Source organism: Aphidius gifuensis, linkage group LG4, assembly GCF_014905175.1.
Source record: "Aphidius gifuensis isolate YNYX2018 linkage group LG4, ASM1490517v1, whole genome shotgun sequence".
Taxonomy (NCBI): domain Eukaryota; kingdom Metazoa; phylum Arthropoda; class Insecta; order Hymenoptera; family Braconidae; genus Aphidius; species Aphidius gifuensis.
This window is the reverse complement of record NC_057791.1, coordinates 4,643,085-4,657,656: the sequence shown is the minus strand read 5'-3', so window position 1 is coordinate 4,657,656 and position 14,572 is coordinate 4,643,085. Positions and strand designations below refer to the sequence as shown.

The following is a 14,572-nucleotide window of genomic DNA, read 5'->3' as shown; positions in this document are numbered from 1 at the left end:
ATGTATTATGGCTTTACAAAATCAACAGCTGCTTTAATTTATTGCATAAAAAACAAAAACAAGATAAATACAATAAACAATAACAAGTTTTAAATTAAATCATAGACTTGTGCCAAAGTAACAAAGTACTAAAAAAAAATTTATTAATAAATTAACCTGATAAATAAAGAATTATTATTAATAATGTCAAAGGATAAATGTGAATTATGTTGTATTGAATTTAAAAATGATTATTCACTCCAAGGACATTTACAAGGTAAAAAACATTTAAAAAGAGCACAATTTATTGAATCCAAAAAAGATCTAGAAGAACGTTCAATATTTGTATCATCACTTCCATCAACATTATCACAAATTCAAATTATTGATTTTTTTACAAATTATGGAAAAATATTACATCATAGATTTGGCAATAGACATGTCATAATAGAATTTGAAGACAAATTAACTGCTGATAATTTATTGAAGAATCCAGTTAGTATAAATGGATGGAATTTTCATATAGAACCAAGAATAATAAATGATCGAAGTAAGTTTAAAAATATATAAACAAAAATAAATATTTAAAATTTATTAATCAATTAATTATGAATATATTTACAGATCCAAATTTACAAAAAATCATTGAAAAAGAATTGTTAAATGAACAAAAAGAAGATGAAGAAGCAAGTGCATTATTTAATGTAAAATGTCAATTAAATAATGAAGCATCAACATTTGATGAACAATTAAATAAATTATTGGATTTAATACAACCAGCAAATGATGATTTATCATCACGTGCAGAAATAGTATCAAAAGATATTATGAATATATTAAAATATACATTTTCTGAAGGTAAAGCAGTACCATTTGGTTCAGCAATAACTGGTCTTGCTTGTTTAACAAGTGATATTGATATTTATTATGATATTAATATGCCAAAAAATGATAAAAATAATGATATTAAATATGGTGGAAAAACTGCATGGAGTCAAAAAGCAATATTTCAAGAAGTTAAATGTTTGCTATATGAACATCCAGATGTTATATCAAAGATACTACCAATTCCAATGGCTAAAACACCAGTTATTAAATTTAATCATATATCAACAAATTCAAATGTTGATATAATATTTAAAAATTCATTGGGAGTTTATAATACAAATTTAATTAAATATTGTTTGACTTTTGATAATAGAATTAAACGAATGATTATATTTATTAAATATTGGGCAAAAGAACTTAAACTTATTGGCAAAGGAAGAATGACAAATTATGCAATAACAATGATGGTATTTTTTTACCTTCAACAAGATAATATTTCATTATTACCATCAATTGAAGAATTACAAAAAAATTGTGAGCCTATTATATACAAAGGATGGCTTGTTAGTTTTAATGAAAACTATCAAAAACAAAATGATGAATGTAATAAAACAGTAGCTAATTTACTTGATGGATTTTTTAATTTTTATGCTGATTTCGATTATGCTAAAAATGTTATTTGTCTTCAAAAAGGTAAAGCTGTTGATAAAAAAAATTTTAAAGATTTAAAATATGATTCTTTACGTTTAAATAGTCCTGCTTGTCTTCAAGATCCAATTGAATTAGATTTTAATCCAATTGGTAATTGGACACGTCAACATCTTGATGATTTTGTATCATATTGCATTCAAGCATCAGTTATATTTTCTGATAATAATTTAGCTAATAAATTTGATTATTTATTATCTAGCTATAGTTATAATTTGAAAAATTAATCACTTATTATCAAACTTGTATTTATTAATTTCATAAACATTTAAAATGTACCACCTCATTATTTTATAACAAACAAATATTAAAGTTTGTAACTTATCCAAAGGTCCATCAGTTAATATAAATAAAAATCAAAAATATAAACAATAAACTTTTTTAAATAACTTTATTTATATACATTATAAAATTTAATTAACTAATAACAAATATTATTGAGTTAATAATCATGTAGATATTCGATTTTCAGCTTCTTGTTTTAAATATTTTTCTAGATCTTGTGATTGTTGCATTACACGTAAATTTTCTTTCATACGTTCTTGATTTGCAACATCAAGAATAACACCTTTATGAAGTGATCTCCTGTAAAAAAAATATAATTTAGTTAGTATATTATTTATTTCTATTTGTTATTAATTTTTTCCATAAACATAGCCTTTAAATATTAATGAAAATTATTTATACCTTTCAAGTTCTTGTAGCCAACATACGTATAAAATAATTCCAGCTGTTGTACAACCACTTCCTATGAGAAATAATTTTGATACTATTGACATTATTTATTAATTAATATTATTAATAATTTATATAAATATTGTTTTTGGATTTTTCACACACACACACAAAATAGCACCACACAAATGCGCATGTTTCTAACGCAGATTCGAGTTAATTCGATTTCTAAAATTAAATTATATCGATATAGAATTCCAGATATTTCGATAATTATTGGAAAGTTTTGGTGTGTTCCATACTTCCATTTAATGTGTGTGTCCATGTGTTGTACAAAGGTATAGCTATTTAATTGTTAATTATAAACAATTGTTTATAATTAACAATTGAATAATAATAATTATAATTTAAATATCATTTTATTTGTTTATTTAATTTGAAAACCAGTTAAAAGTGAAAGATAAAAATATTAAAACTATTCAACAGCTGGTGATTGTAATAAAAACAGTCAGCTAACTTCACGTTTATTGTGTGTTTTTGTTGAAAAAAAATTTATAAACAGTTAATTTAATTATATTAATAAGTATGTTGATATTATTTTATTTACAATTACAATTATAATTACATATTTTAATTGTTATAATTGTGTTTTAAAAAAAATATATACATCCAATAATACTCAGTTTTTTTTTCATTTGTTTATAATGTCTTTTTGTTGTTATTTTTAGTGTGCTAATTTTATGACGTAGTTTGTTAACTTAATTAATTCATTTACTCAAGTGTTATTGATATTTACTAATATAATTATTAATCTAATAAATATTCTCTCAAATAATACATGCAAATTAATCAATTTTTTATCATTTCAGATTGATATGAAAGAAAAAAGTAAAAAGTTGACAAACTTTTTGGGATATTTTTTCATAAAATGGTGATAATTTTAACTTTGATAAATCAAATAATAATTTGTGATACGTGACTTGCAATATTATATCATTATTAAATTATATTTGATAAATATATTTTTAATTTTTTTCATTTTAAAATGTCGAATAAAACTTGTACAATTTGTTCAATTGAATTTGTTGATGAATATTCATATCATGGACATTTACAAGGACAAAAACATTTAAAACGTGCTGAATTTATTAATAATAAAAAAGATTTAGAGGATCGTTCAATATTTGTATCACCACTTCCAAAAACAGCTAATTTAAAAATAATAACTGAATTTTTTTCAAAATATGGTGATATACAAAATTGCAGATTTGGTGGTAAATATGCTATGATTGAATTTAAAAACAAGTAAGTTAAATCAAATTAAATATAATATTAATTTATACAAATATAATTAATAATTTATATATTTTTACAGATCAACAGCTGATGAATTACTGGCAAATCCAGTATTTTTAGATAATTGGAAATTAAATATTAAAAAACGTGTTATTGATGTTCAAAGTAAGTTTAAAAAATATGTAAATTAATAACCTGATATTAATAAATTATAATTAATTTTTATTACAGTTTTACCAATTAGAAAAAATAAACAAAAAAAAGATGACAATGAAACAAGTAAAGTTAATTTAAATGAGATAGATAATTTAAAATTAGAACTTGAAAAAGAATCATCATTTGATAAACAAGTTGATAAATTTATGAGTTTAGTACAACCAAATGAAATTGATTTAAAGCTACGTATTGATGCTGTATGTAATAGTATTATGAAAATATTAAAATCAACATTTCCACATGGTGAATCAGTACCATTTGGCTCATCAACAACTGGTCTTGCATTAATTGGTAGTGATTTAGATGTATTTTATGATATTAATCAACCAATATATAATGATGATGATGAACAATTTAAAATAAGATATGAAAATGGTGAAAGAAATTTATGGACACCAAAATTAATATTTCGTGAAGTTAAATCATTACTATATAAACATCGTACAGCATATCAAACAATTGTACCAATACCACAAGCTAAAATACCAGTTATTAAATTTCATCATGTTTCAACAAACACTGATGTTGATTTATCATTTAAAGATGGTCTTGGTTCATGTAACAGTAAAATGATAAAATTTTTTTTAACTCTTGATAAACGTATTAAACCATTAATTGTTATTATTAAATATTGGGCTAAAAAACTTGAGCTAACTGGTTCGGGTAGAATAACAAATTATTCAATTGTCATGATGATATTATTTTATTTACAACAAAATAATATATCATTAATACCAACAATTAAAGCTTTACAAATAAATTGTCCACCAGTTATTTATAAAAATTGGCTTGTTAGTTTTGATTCAAATTTTAAAATAAATAATGATAATTGTACAAAAAATATACCACAATTATTATGTGGTTTTTTTAAATTTTATTCAGAATTTAATTTTGCAACAAAAATTATTTGTCCATATGATGGAATATCATTATTGAGAAATGATTTTAAAAAATTACATGATAGTAATAAAAATGTAAATTATGAATTATTACGTTTGGATACAGTTGCATGTCTTCAAGATCCAATACAATTAAATTTTAATATAATTGGTAGTTGGACACCAAAAATACTACAAACATTTGTAACAGCATGTAATGAAGCATCAAAAATGTTTGATGCAATAAATAATGAAACTGATAATTTGCTGATATCATTATTCGACTTATCATTGGATGAATCAAGAAAAAAAAAATGTGGCAATAATAAAAAAATTAAAACTTCGATCTTTAATATACATCCAAGAGAATTTGCAAAAGTTGGTTTACCAGATGATTTTTATACACGTAATGATATTGATGATAAAGATAAATTCATATGTGATAACTGGTTTGAACTCATTAATAAATTAGTTATTAAAATAATGGAAAAAGTATTTATGTTTGATATACAAATGGTATATGATGCAACAAATGGTATGAAACAAATTAAAATACAAGAAAATACAGATGTTCATACAAGTGCACATAATAAAATTATATTTACTTGTACAAGTAATTATTGTTTATCATTATCAAGAAAAGGTCGTATACAAGATATAAATTCAAATTTATCTTGTCTTGAAAGAGAAATATTAATATCACAATCAATTCTTGAAGAATTGAAAGAAAAAAATGAAGAAAATCAAGTTAAATTTACATGTTGTATTGAAAAAAATATTGATCCATTATTTGCTCTTGTTACAATGACTGATCATCATACTACAAATAAATCATTTAATGCAATATCTGGTATATTAAAAGGTAAAATACCATTTATCATTGATAAAGAATTAAAAAACATGCAACAGAATAAAAGAAAACCTGAAAAAATAACCAATGACTGTTAAAAAACAAAAAATAACAATAATTTTATATATTTATTTTTAATTTTTTCTTGTAAAAAACTCTTTTATTATTAGACTTAAGGTATATTTGTGAACTGTTTGTGTATAAATTTTATTATAATAATATAGACTGGTGAACAATAAATATATATGATAATTTAATTATTTAAATATTCCCGCTAAATAAAGAAGACATTTTAAAAAGAGAGAGAGAGAAAAAAAAAAATAATAATATTTATAGTTTGGTTGTGTTGGCAGCACCGTGGATGATAATTCAATTTTGTGTGTTGAAAATTGGCTGAAGAAGAAAGCCAAATTTGTAAAAAAACAAGAGTATCAAATAAAAATCTATCAAAAATGCCGAGTCAAGAAGTTGTAACATCAAAAGTTGTGGTTCATCCACTTGTATTATTAAGTGTTGTTGATCATTTTAATCGTATGGGAAAAATTGGTAATCAAAAACGTGTTGTTGGTGTTTTACTTGGTTGCTGGAGAGGCAAAGGCGTTCTTGATGTGTCAAATAGCTTTGCAGGTTAGAACTTAGGACGTCAATTTATTGTCTTTTATAAATAAAATACTCATTAATTATTATTATATTATCATAATAATAATATCTTAATTCATCAAAAACATGTTAAATATATTTTTATAAATTTTTAAAATAGTTCCATTCGATGAAGATGACAAGGATAAATCTGTATGGTTTTTGGATCATGATTATTTGGAGAATATGTTTGGAATGTTTAAAAAAGTTAATGGTAAGTTGCAAATAACATAAACAAATAAATACAATTATAAAATATTTGATAATTAATTGATATTTTCTTTTTTTAGCAAGAGAAAAAGTTGTTGGTTGGTATCATACTGGTCCAAAACTTCATCAAAATGACGTAGCAATTAATGAATTAATCAAAAGATATTGTCCAAATTCTGTTCTTGTTATAATTGATGCTAAACCAAAAGATCTTGGTCTTCCAACTGAAGCTTATCAAGCTGTTGAAGAAGTTCATGATGTAATTATTTATTAATTATTATTTTAATCTAAAAAAACAACAACAACATAAAAATTTGATGTATTTTTTATTATTATATTATTTTTTTAGGATGGCTCACCAACATCAAGAACATTTGAACATATACCAAGTGAAATTGGAGCTGAAGAAGCTGAAGAAGTTGGTGTTGAACATTTATTAAGAGATATTAAAGACACAACAGTTGGTACACTCAGTCAAAGAATAACAAATCAATTATTGGGATTAAAAGGACTTCATGCTCAAATTAGAGAAATTAAAGATTATTTACTTCAGGTATTTGCAATATTTTTTTTATCTTAATAAACTTCCTTTAATATATTTATTTATTTAAATTAATTTATCAATTAGGTTGGAAGTGGTAAATTACCAATTAATCATCAGATTGTATATCAACTTCAAGATATATTTAATCTTCTTCCTGATATGACACAAAATTCATTTGTTGATTCATTATATGTTAAAACAAATGATCAAATGTTGGTTGTTTATCTTGCAGCACTTGTTAGATCAATAATTGCATTGCATAATTTGATTAATAATAAATTAACAAATCGTGATGCTGAAAAAAAAGAAACAGATAAAAAAGAAATTAAAAAAGATGAAAAAAAAGAAGAAGAAAAAAAAGATGAAAAAGAAAAACCTAAAATCAAGTGATTACAATAAATATTTATAATTAATTAACATCAAAGAAAGAAAGAAAAAAAAAAATAATAATGATAATGGCAATAGATGTGAGTACTAATATAATTAACAACAAAAAATAAAATATCATCATTAAAATATGTTAATTAATACAATGTGTATTTATCAATGAGTCATTTCAATATTATTATTTCTTTTTTTTCTTGTATCTCTATCACCACTTGATTCATCTTGAAATAAACATTGTATTTTCTAAGTAAACATTTTTATCGTTTAAAACACAATAAAATAAAATAGAAAAAAAAAATATATTCATTATCTATATTAAATTTATTAATAAAAAACTTTGGTATTTTGCAAACTTTAATATTGTTTTTCAGATAAAATTTAACAAAATTGATATCAATAAAATAAAAATAATATTAGATTTATTTGTCGAAATTTGTCCATTATCAACAGCTCCAATATATGGCTCTAAATTTGAGTCATTATAATTTTGAAAATACCAATTAAATGGATCATCATCTTCAATTGTTTTGTCATTATTAACTGTAGTTTTATCATCATCATTATCAGCATTTTTATTATTTATTTTATTAGTATTATTAGCCATACGTGGTGAGGCAACTTTTTCAATTGTTGAACGTCCTGGAATTTTTCCAATAATTGGTACAGTTACTGGTATTTGTCCACCAGGTATTAACAAAGCTGATAATGCTGATGCTTCCATTCCTTGTGATGTTTGATTTGTAAATATATGTTCATTATGATTCATCATTGTCGTTGTTGTTGTTGGTTTCGTTGTCGTTGATGATGTTGATGCTGTTGTTTCTTGTATTTCATTATTTTCTTTATTTGTTGTAACATAAACAACTGGTTCAATTGTTGACATTGGTGTTGTTAAATCATCAGGTTTAACAAGTGATGTATGATCATCATTATCAAATAAATTATTCGACTTTTTTCTTGAACGATAATTTCCTTCTGTTGATGTATCGAGTAAAAGACTTTCAGCACTTGATGATGATAATGGAGTTGTCCATACTATTTTACTTGCAATTTTTCCCTCTAAATGCATTGATTCATCAGAATCAATATCATAATTATTATTATTTTCATCATTATCATCATAAATTTCAGTTGTTGTTGTTGTTATATTTTTTTTAACATTTGGAATTGTTAAATTTATAAATTTTGTTTTATTATTATTTAATTGTACACGTTGAATATCTCCTTTACTTGTTATATTATTTTTTTTAATAATAAAATCATCTTGTATATTTTTATTATTTATTTTTGTTGCATTTGTAATACGTAAAATTTTTGCTGTAATAGTATTATTATTGATTGTATGATTTTTAAATTTTGTTTCATAAATTAAACGTGGATCTGTTACTGGCTGAAAACCACCTTCTGGTTGAGGCAAAGGATAAAAACCACCTCTATGAATTTCTGGCTCAGTTTTTGGAAATGTACGATATTTAATATTATCTAATGATTTTTCATCATTTTTACGTAAACCTTTTTTTTTTCCTGTATTACCCCAAAGATTAAAATTTAAATTTGGCAATGGTACACCAAAAAATGTAAAACCAGAACTACCTGGTGATGCTGAAATATTTGATGGTTTTTTTTTTTTTACTGGTGGTAAATTATTTTTATCATTTATTATTGCTGTATTACTGTTTTTTTGTGGTTTATCATTAACAATTTGTGGTTTATCTGTTATAATAATATTTGTTGGATATGCTGATGTTGATAAATTTATTTCTTCACTTGTTGATTGATCAGTTGTATTTGTATAATGATATTCTGGATAATCTTCATATAAATAATCATCTTGATTATTTGAAAATTTTGTTGGTTTTTGTATATTCATCCATGCTGGTGGTAATTTTTCATTGTCATTATCTAAAAGAAAAAAAACATTTAAAAAGATAAATAAAGTGATAAAAATAAAATCATGTATTTTGAATGAAATTTAAAAAATAATTATTACATGATGATAGCTCATGAGCTTGATTAATCATTTCTGCCTCACAACCAGGATGTACATTAGTTGTATATTTTTTTTTCAAACAATCTTGTCTTGATAATCTCATTTCTTTGAATAATGTACCATCAGCACATTTTGGTCCTTCTGTTGATCCTTGCTGTAGCCATCCTCTTAACCATATCATATCACAAGAACAAGACAATGGATTACCATCAATATCTAATATAGCAATATTTGATCTTAATCTTTTAAATGCATTTTCTGATACTGAATTCATTCTATTACTTCGCATACTTAATACACGTAATCTTGGCATATCATTAAATGGTGCACCTTCAATTCCACATATTCGATTATTATCCATCTGTAGAAAATTATAATATTTAGCTCAATATTTAAAAAAAAAAATTTATTTTGCCTTGAAACGTAAATAAATAAAAAAAGTTTAAATTAAAATTATTTTTTTTTCATAATTTCTTTATTTTAATTAAACATTTATTAATGCAAATGTTAATTAAATTATTTAACATTTACATTAATTTTTTTTTTACTTAAAACTGTATGTAAAATAAAATTAAAAAAAAAAAAAAAATTACTATTCAATGATATATAATTAAACACTTGATTTTTTTTTTTTTTTTTATATAATCAATTATTTATTCATTTATTATTATTTTTTTTTCTTTATGAAATTAAAATGCATTATTTCCATAATTAACAATGCGTGTCAAAATAATTGTAGTATATTATATCATATATATAATGAATGAAATAAAAATATTTACTGAAATTAATTATTTTATTTACTTTATTATAGTGAAAGTATTTTTTACTTTTCTTTTAATTAATTTTTTTTTTTGCATTGAGGGAATATTGTTATTTGTTATATTTTTTTTTTTGTACCTTTAGTTCGACAAGCCACTCCATGAGAGCAAAGCTATCAGTAGATATTCTTGTCAATCGATTACTACTGACATCAAGTACTTCCAATGAACGAAGACCCGTTAATCCAGCATGTTCAATACTTGGTAATAAATTATGACTCAAATTTAAAAATAATATATGTGGTACATTTACAAATGCATTAGCAGATATTTCTTGTATACGATTTTCTTGTAATTCAGTACTTTGAAGAAGTGGTAAATCAACAAATGCACCACTTGGAATTGTCTGAAAAAAAAAACAAAAAATGTTTAATAAATTTTTATTGTGTTTAAATTATAAATAAATATAACATACTTGAATTTTATTTTTTCCCAATTTAATTGCTTGAAGTTCTGGAAGATTTTTAATTGAATTTTTTTCAATAACACGAAGATCATTATTTTCTAAATCAATAAAATTTAATCTTGGAAGACGACTAAATGCACCTTCTCTCAATTCTTTAATTTTATTTCTAACAAGTTTAAGCTCCAATAATGATGTTAAACTACTCAATGTATCTGGTGATAAAATATTCAACTTATTAAAGCTCAAATCTAAAACTTCAAGTGATGATAAACCATGAAGTGAGCCTGGTAATTCAGTCAATGTATTGTGTGATGCATAAAGTTCTCTCAAATTTCTGAAATACACAAAATATTAATAAAAAAAATACAGAATTTTTTTCAAGGTGACTTAAACTTATTATTGTAATAATAAAAATAAGAAAAAAAAAAAAAATTTTAAATATATTATTCGACACGGTAAAGTGATTTTAAGTAATTTAAATGAATTATCCCATTCAACTTTCTAACTCATGGCAATTTATGAATTACATAATTGTCCTTCAAGTGAAACTACATTTCTATCATGTAAATAAAAAACAAATAGCAAAGCTTTAAACACTCACCTTGTATTTAAAAATGTTGAATGTGGTATTTGTGCTAAATTATTAATAGCTAAATCAAGTCTTTTTAATAATATATTATCATCAAATATATCAGATCTTATAATTTCAATTCTATTACCACGTAAACTAAGATCTAATAATGATCTTAATGGTTTTAAACTTCTACCATGTAATGTAACAATACGATTATAACGTAAATCAAGTATTTCAAGTCTAACAAGACCATCAAATATATTATCATCAATTAAACGTATTGAATTATATCCAATATTAAGTTTTTTTAAATTTGGTAATTCACTAAATGTACCAGGTAATATTAATTCAATACCATTTGCACTAATATCAAGTGTTCTTAATGATGGTAATGATAAATCTTGACTTTGAATTGTTGGTAATTGAATTATTCTATTCATTGATAAATGTAAATGTTCAATATTTTTAGGTAAACCAGGTATAATATTTAATAAACGATTCCAACTAACATCAAGTTCATATAATTTTTTTAATTGTCTCATTGTCATTGGATGTATTGATGATAATGCATTACCAGATAAATTTAAATTTTCTAATTCTGGTGTTAAATAAAATGTTTCTGGTTCAATATGTGATATACCATTACCTGATAAATCTAATATTCTTAAATTTGGTAAATTTGCAATAACCATTGAATCAATATGACGAAAATAATTTTGTGATAAATCAAGTCCTTTTAAATTTGGTAAATTCCAAAATGGTAATTCAATACTATTTGTTAATGAATTATTTTTTAAACGTAATTCACGTAATAATGGCATTGATGTAAATGTTTCTCTTTGTATATATGTTAATTGATTATGATCAATATGTAAACGTTCAAGATTTAAATGACCACGTAATGAACCAAATGGTATTTCTTCAATAAAATTATATGATAAATCAAGTAGTTTTAATTTTGGTAATGCTTCAAATATTGAACGTATTTCATTAATATGATTTATATTATTATTTATAATTAATAATTCTTCAATATTACTACCAAGTCTTTGTATAAAAAAATTTGGATGTATACGTATTATTTTATTATTATTTAAATTTAATACACGTAATAAAGGAAGATGTTGAAATGAACCTGGTAATATTTCACTAATATAATTATTTGATAATGATAATCTACTTAATGATAATAAATCAACGAAACATTCTTCTTGTAATTTTGTTATTTTATTATAATCAAGATGTATTATTGATAATCTTGGTAAATCAATAATAGCTCTACCAATAATTGCTGCATCTTGTATTGAATTACCTTTTAATGATATTTCTTGAAGTTCAGGTAGTTCAATAAATGTACGTGGATGTAACCATGTTATACCACAATCAGTTATATTTATCATTGATAATTTTGGTAAATTACGAAACAAACCAGCTTCTAAACGTACAAGATTTAAACTACCAAATACATGTAATTGTTCTAAATTTGGTAAATCTTTAAAACTCATTGGTGATAATTCAATTAATGATGGTGAATTAATTTGTAAATAACGTAGTTTTGTTAAACCAGAAAATCTTGGTAATCTTTTCATTGTTTTACTTTGTAATGTTATTGCTTCAAGTCCTTGAAGATTATCAAGACTATCAATTGGTAATGAACGTAAATCTGGTTCAACTAAAAATAGTTCAAGTAATGAATCATGAAGACCATCTAACCAACCAGATGAAACACGTTCTAATCTATTATTACGTAACATTAAACGTAATACACGTAAACTTGTAAATACTTTACCAGGTAAACTTGGTAAATTATTATTTTCAAGTATAAGCTCATCAATTGGATGTGTTATATAATGACTTATTGAATTAAGACCCTCTAAAACTTTTGGTAATTCACTGTGACTGCACCTAAATTAATATATACAACATAATATGTTAATCAATATACATAAGTTATTATATAAATTAATTTTCTTTATTACCATATTTGATACTCCATGTCTCTTGTTGAACATCTACATGGAAGTATTTTTTCTTGTGGTGGACATTCATAGTCATTTTGTCCTTTAACAAAATTTATTATAAGAAAAATTGCTAATAGCAATTTTCCACCTTCCGGTGGTTTACCCATTATGCATTTGACCTGAAAAACAAAAAAATAATTTAATCATCATTTTTAATTATCTATTTATATAATATTTTCTAAATTTATTTGATGATTAAAAAAACAACATGACAAAAAATTTGTCATCATTTTTAACTATGTAAAATAGACGTTGATTACAAAGTGTTAAAAATAATATACAAGAAAAAAATAAATGATATATCATTGAAAAGAAAAAAAAAAAAAAAAAAAAGTTGAGCAAATTCTTGTTGGCGTCATGGGTATATTGTTTGTGTGTTCAACACGTTTTAACGTCACGCTTGTGAAATAAAAAATTGTTTGTCATACCGTAAGTTAAGATAAAAGACCGCTAGAATAATCATAATCCGTAATAATTGGTCACTTGAATCAAATGATCAACATTTAATTTTTTTCAAAGTTGCTTTTTCATAAATTTTTAATTAATGTATTTTTCTCGGTGAAAATATTTTTCTCGGTTTATTTGTATTGTTTTTTTATTTATCAAAAATTAGATTACTATTACTATTTATTTTTTCAATTTGAAATTGAGCTTTTTCGATAAAAAAAATTTAAAAAAATGCGGGAAAATGTAATATAATATTTAAAAAATTTAATAAATAAATAATCTTATTGTCAAAATTTTTGATAGTCAATTGCAAAATTGATTCAATTACATAATTGAAAAAAAAAATAAAAATAAATGATGAAGAATGTTGTTTGATGGACAGTGCAGTGAAAATTTATATTTTTTTTTTATTTTTATTTTTTATAGGCGATGCAAGTGAAAGTGAATATAAAACTTCCTGCATTTTTTAGTTAAACAACAACAAATATATTATTGTTGGTCTACGATTGAAATCGTATTTGTGTTATGCAAGACTGCATTAAGATCATGCATCTCCAAAAAACAATGAAGCTTCTTATTTCAACATTCAGGTCATTATAATTTTATTTTTCTTTTCTATGCATTTTTCATTGTGATTTAATCTTCACTTTCAATTTAATGATTCAATGATATATAAAATAACTTACCTTTTATTATACAATACTTGATTTTTCTTCTTTTTTTTTTTTTCTTTTTTTCTAAGAAAAAATAATAACACTATTTAAATTATTATTTTAAAATACTGTCACAATTAATGATACTTGTTTTATCGTTAAAAAACAATAACACGTGGTTAAAAAATTTTAAAATTTTAAAATTTATATCATTTATTATATTCTTTATAAAAATGAAAAAAAAAAATTTTTATTATTTAAAAAATTGTCATTGAATCTTGAGGTTTATGAAAAAAATAAAAAATAGTAATGTCAACGAGTTTGTTGAGTGTTGAAGACTAACTGCCAGGACAATATTATATATATATTTTTTTTCGAGTTGTTGATGCTTGTTATACGAACACGCACTAAGTGTACTGAAAGAAGCACCAAGTGTCTGGATATTAGTTT

The 14,572-nt window shown here is 22.9% G+C and overlaps 4 protein-coding genes across 4 annotated transcripts; 3 read left to right on the top strand and 1 right to left on the bottom strand.

Moving 5' to 3' along the window:
- The first annotated feature begins 1 nt into the window (after position 1).
- On the top strand, positions 2-1,892 carry LOC122854700 (speckle targeted PIP5K1A-regulated poly(A) polymerase-like). The gene is made up of 2 exons (XM_044155621.1): positions 2-529; positions 604-1,892. Exons 1-2 carry the CDS (start codon positions 184-186, stop codon positions 1,740-1,742), a joined length of 1,485 nt encoding a protein of 494 aa, XP_044011556.1. The 5' UTR covers positions 2-183; the 3' UTR covers positions 1,743-1,892.
- Positions 1,893-2,483: 591 nt separating this feature from the next.
- LOC122854681 (speckle targeted PIP5K1A-regulated poly(A) polymerase-like) lies at positions 2,484-5,670 on the top strand. Its single transcript, XM_044155586.1, has 5 exons — positions 2,484-2,528; positions 2,638-2,773; positions 3,060-3,495; positions 3,566-3,651; positions 3,718-5,670. The coding sequence occupies exons 3-5, from the start codon at positions 3,236-3,238 to the stop codon at positions 5,526-5,528; spliced, it is 2,157 nt and encodes a 718-aa protein (XP_044011521.1). The 5' UTR covers positions 2,484-2,528; positions 2,638-2,773; positions 3,060-3,235; the 3' UTR covers positions 5,529-5,670.
- Positions 5,671-5,880: 210 nt separating this feature from the next.
- On the top strand, positions 5,881-7,510 carry LOC122854719 (26S proteasome non-ATPase regulatory subunit 7). The gene is made up of 5 exons (XM_044155657.1): positions 5,881-6,057; positions 6,191-6,283; positions 6,360-6,538; positions 6,629-6,832; positions 6,908-7,510. The coding sequence occupies exons 1-5, from the start codon at positions 5,883-5,885 to the stop codon at positions 7,211-7,213; spliced, it is 957 nt and encodes a 318-aa protein (XP_044011592.1). The 5' UTR covers positions 5,881-5,882; the 3' UTR covers positions 7,214-7,510.
- A 67-nt stretch (positions 7,511-7,577) lies between these two features.
- LOC122854665 (protein artichoke) lies at positions 7,578-14,198 on the bottom strand. Its single transcript, XM_044155546.1, has 7 exons — positions 14,156-14,198; positions 12,981-13,141; positions 11,029-12,906; positions 10,437-10,761; positions 10,101-10,367; positions 9,201-9,561; positions 7,578-9,112 (listed from the first exon to the last, which is right to left on the bottom strand). The coding sequence occupies exons 2-7, from the start codon at positions 13,127-13,129 to the stop codon at positions 7,578-7,580; spliced, it is 4,515 nt and encodes a 1,504-aa protein (XP_044011481.1). The 5' UTR covers positions 13,130-13,141; positions 14,156-14,198.
- Positions 14,199-14,572: the final 374 nt, after the last annotated feature.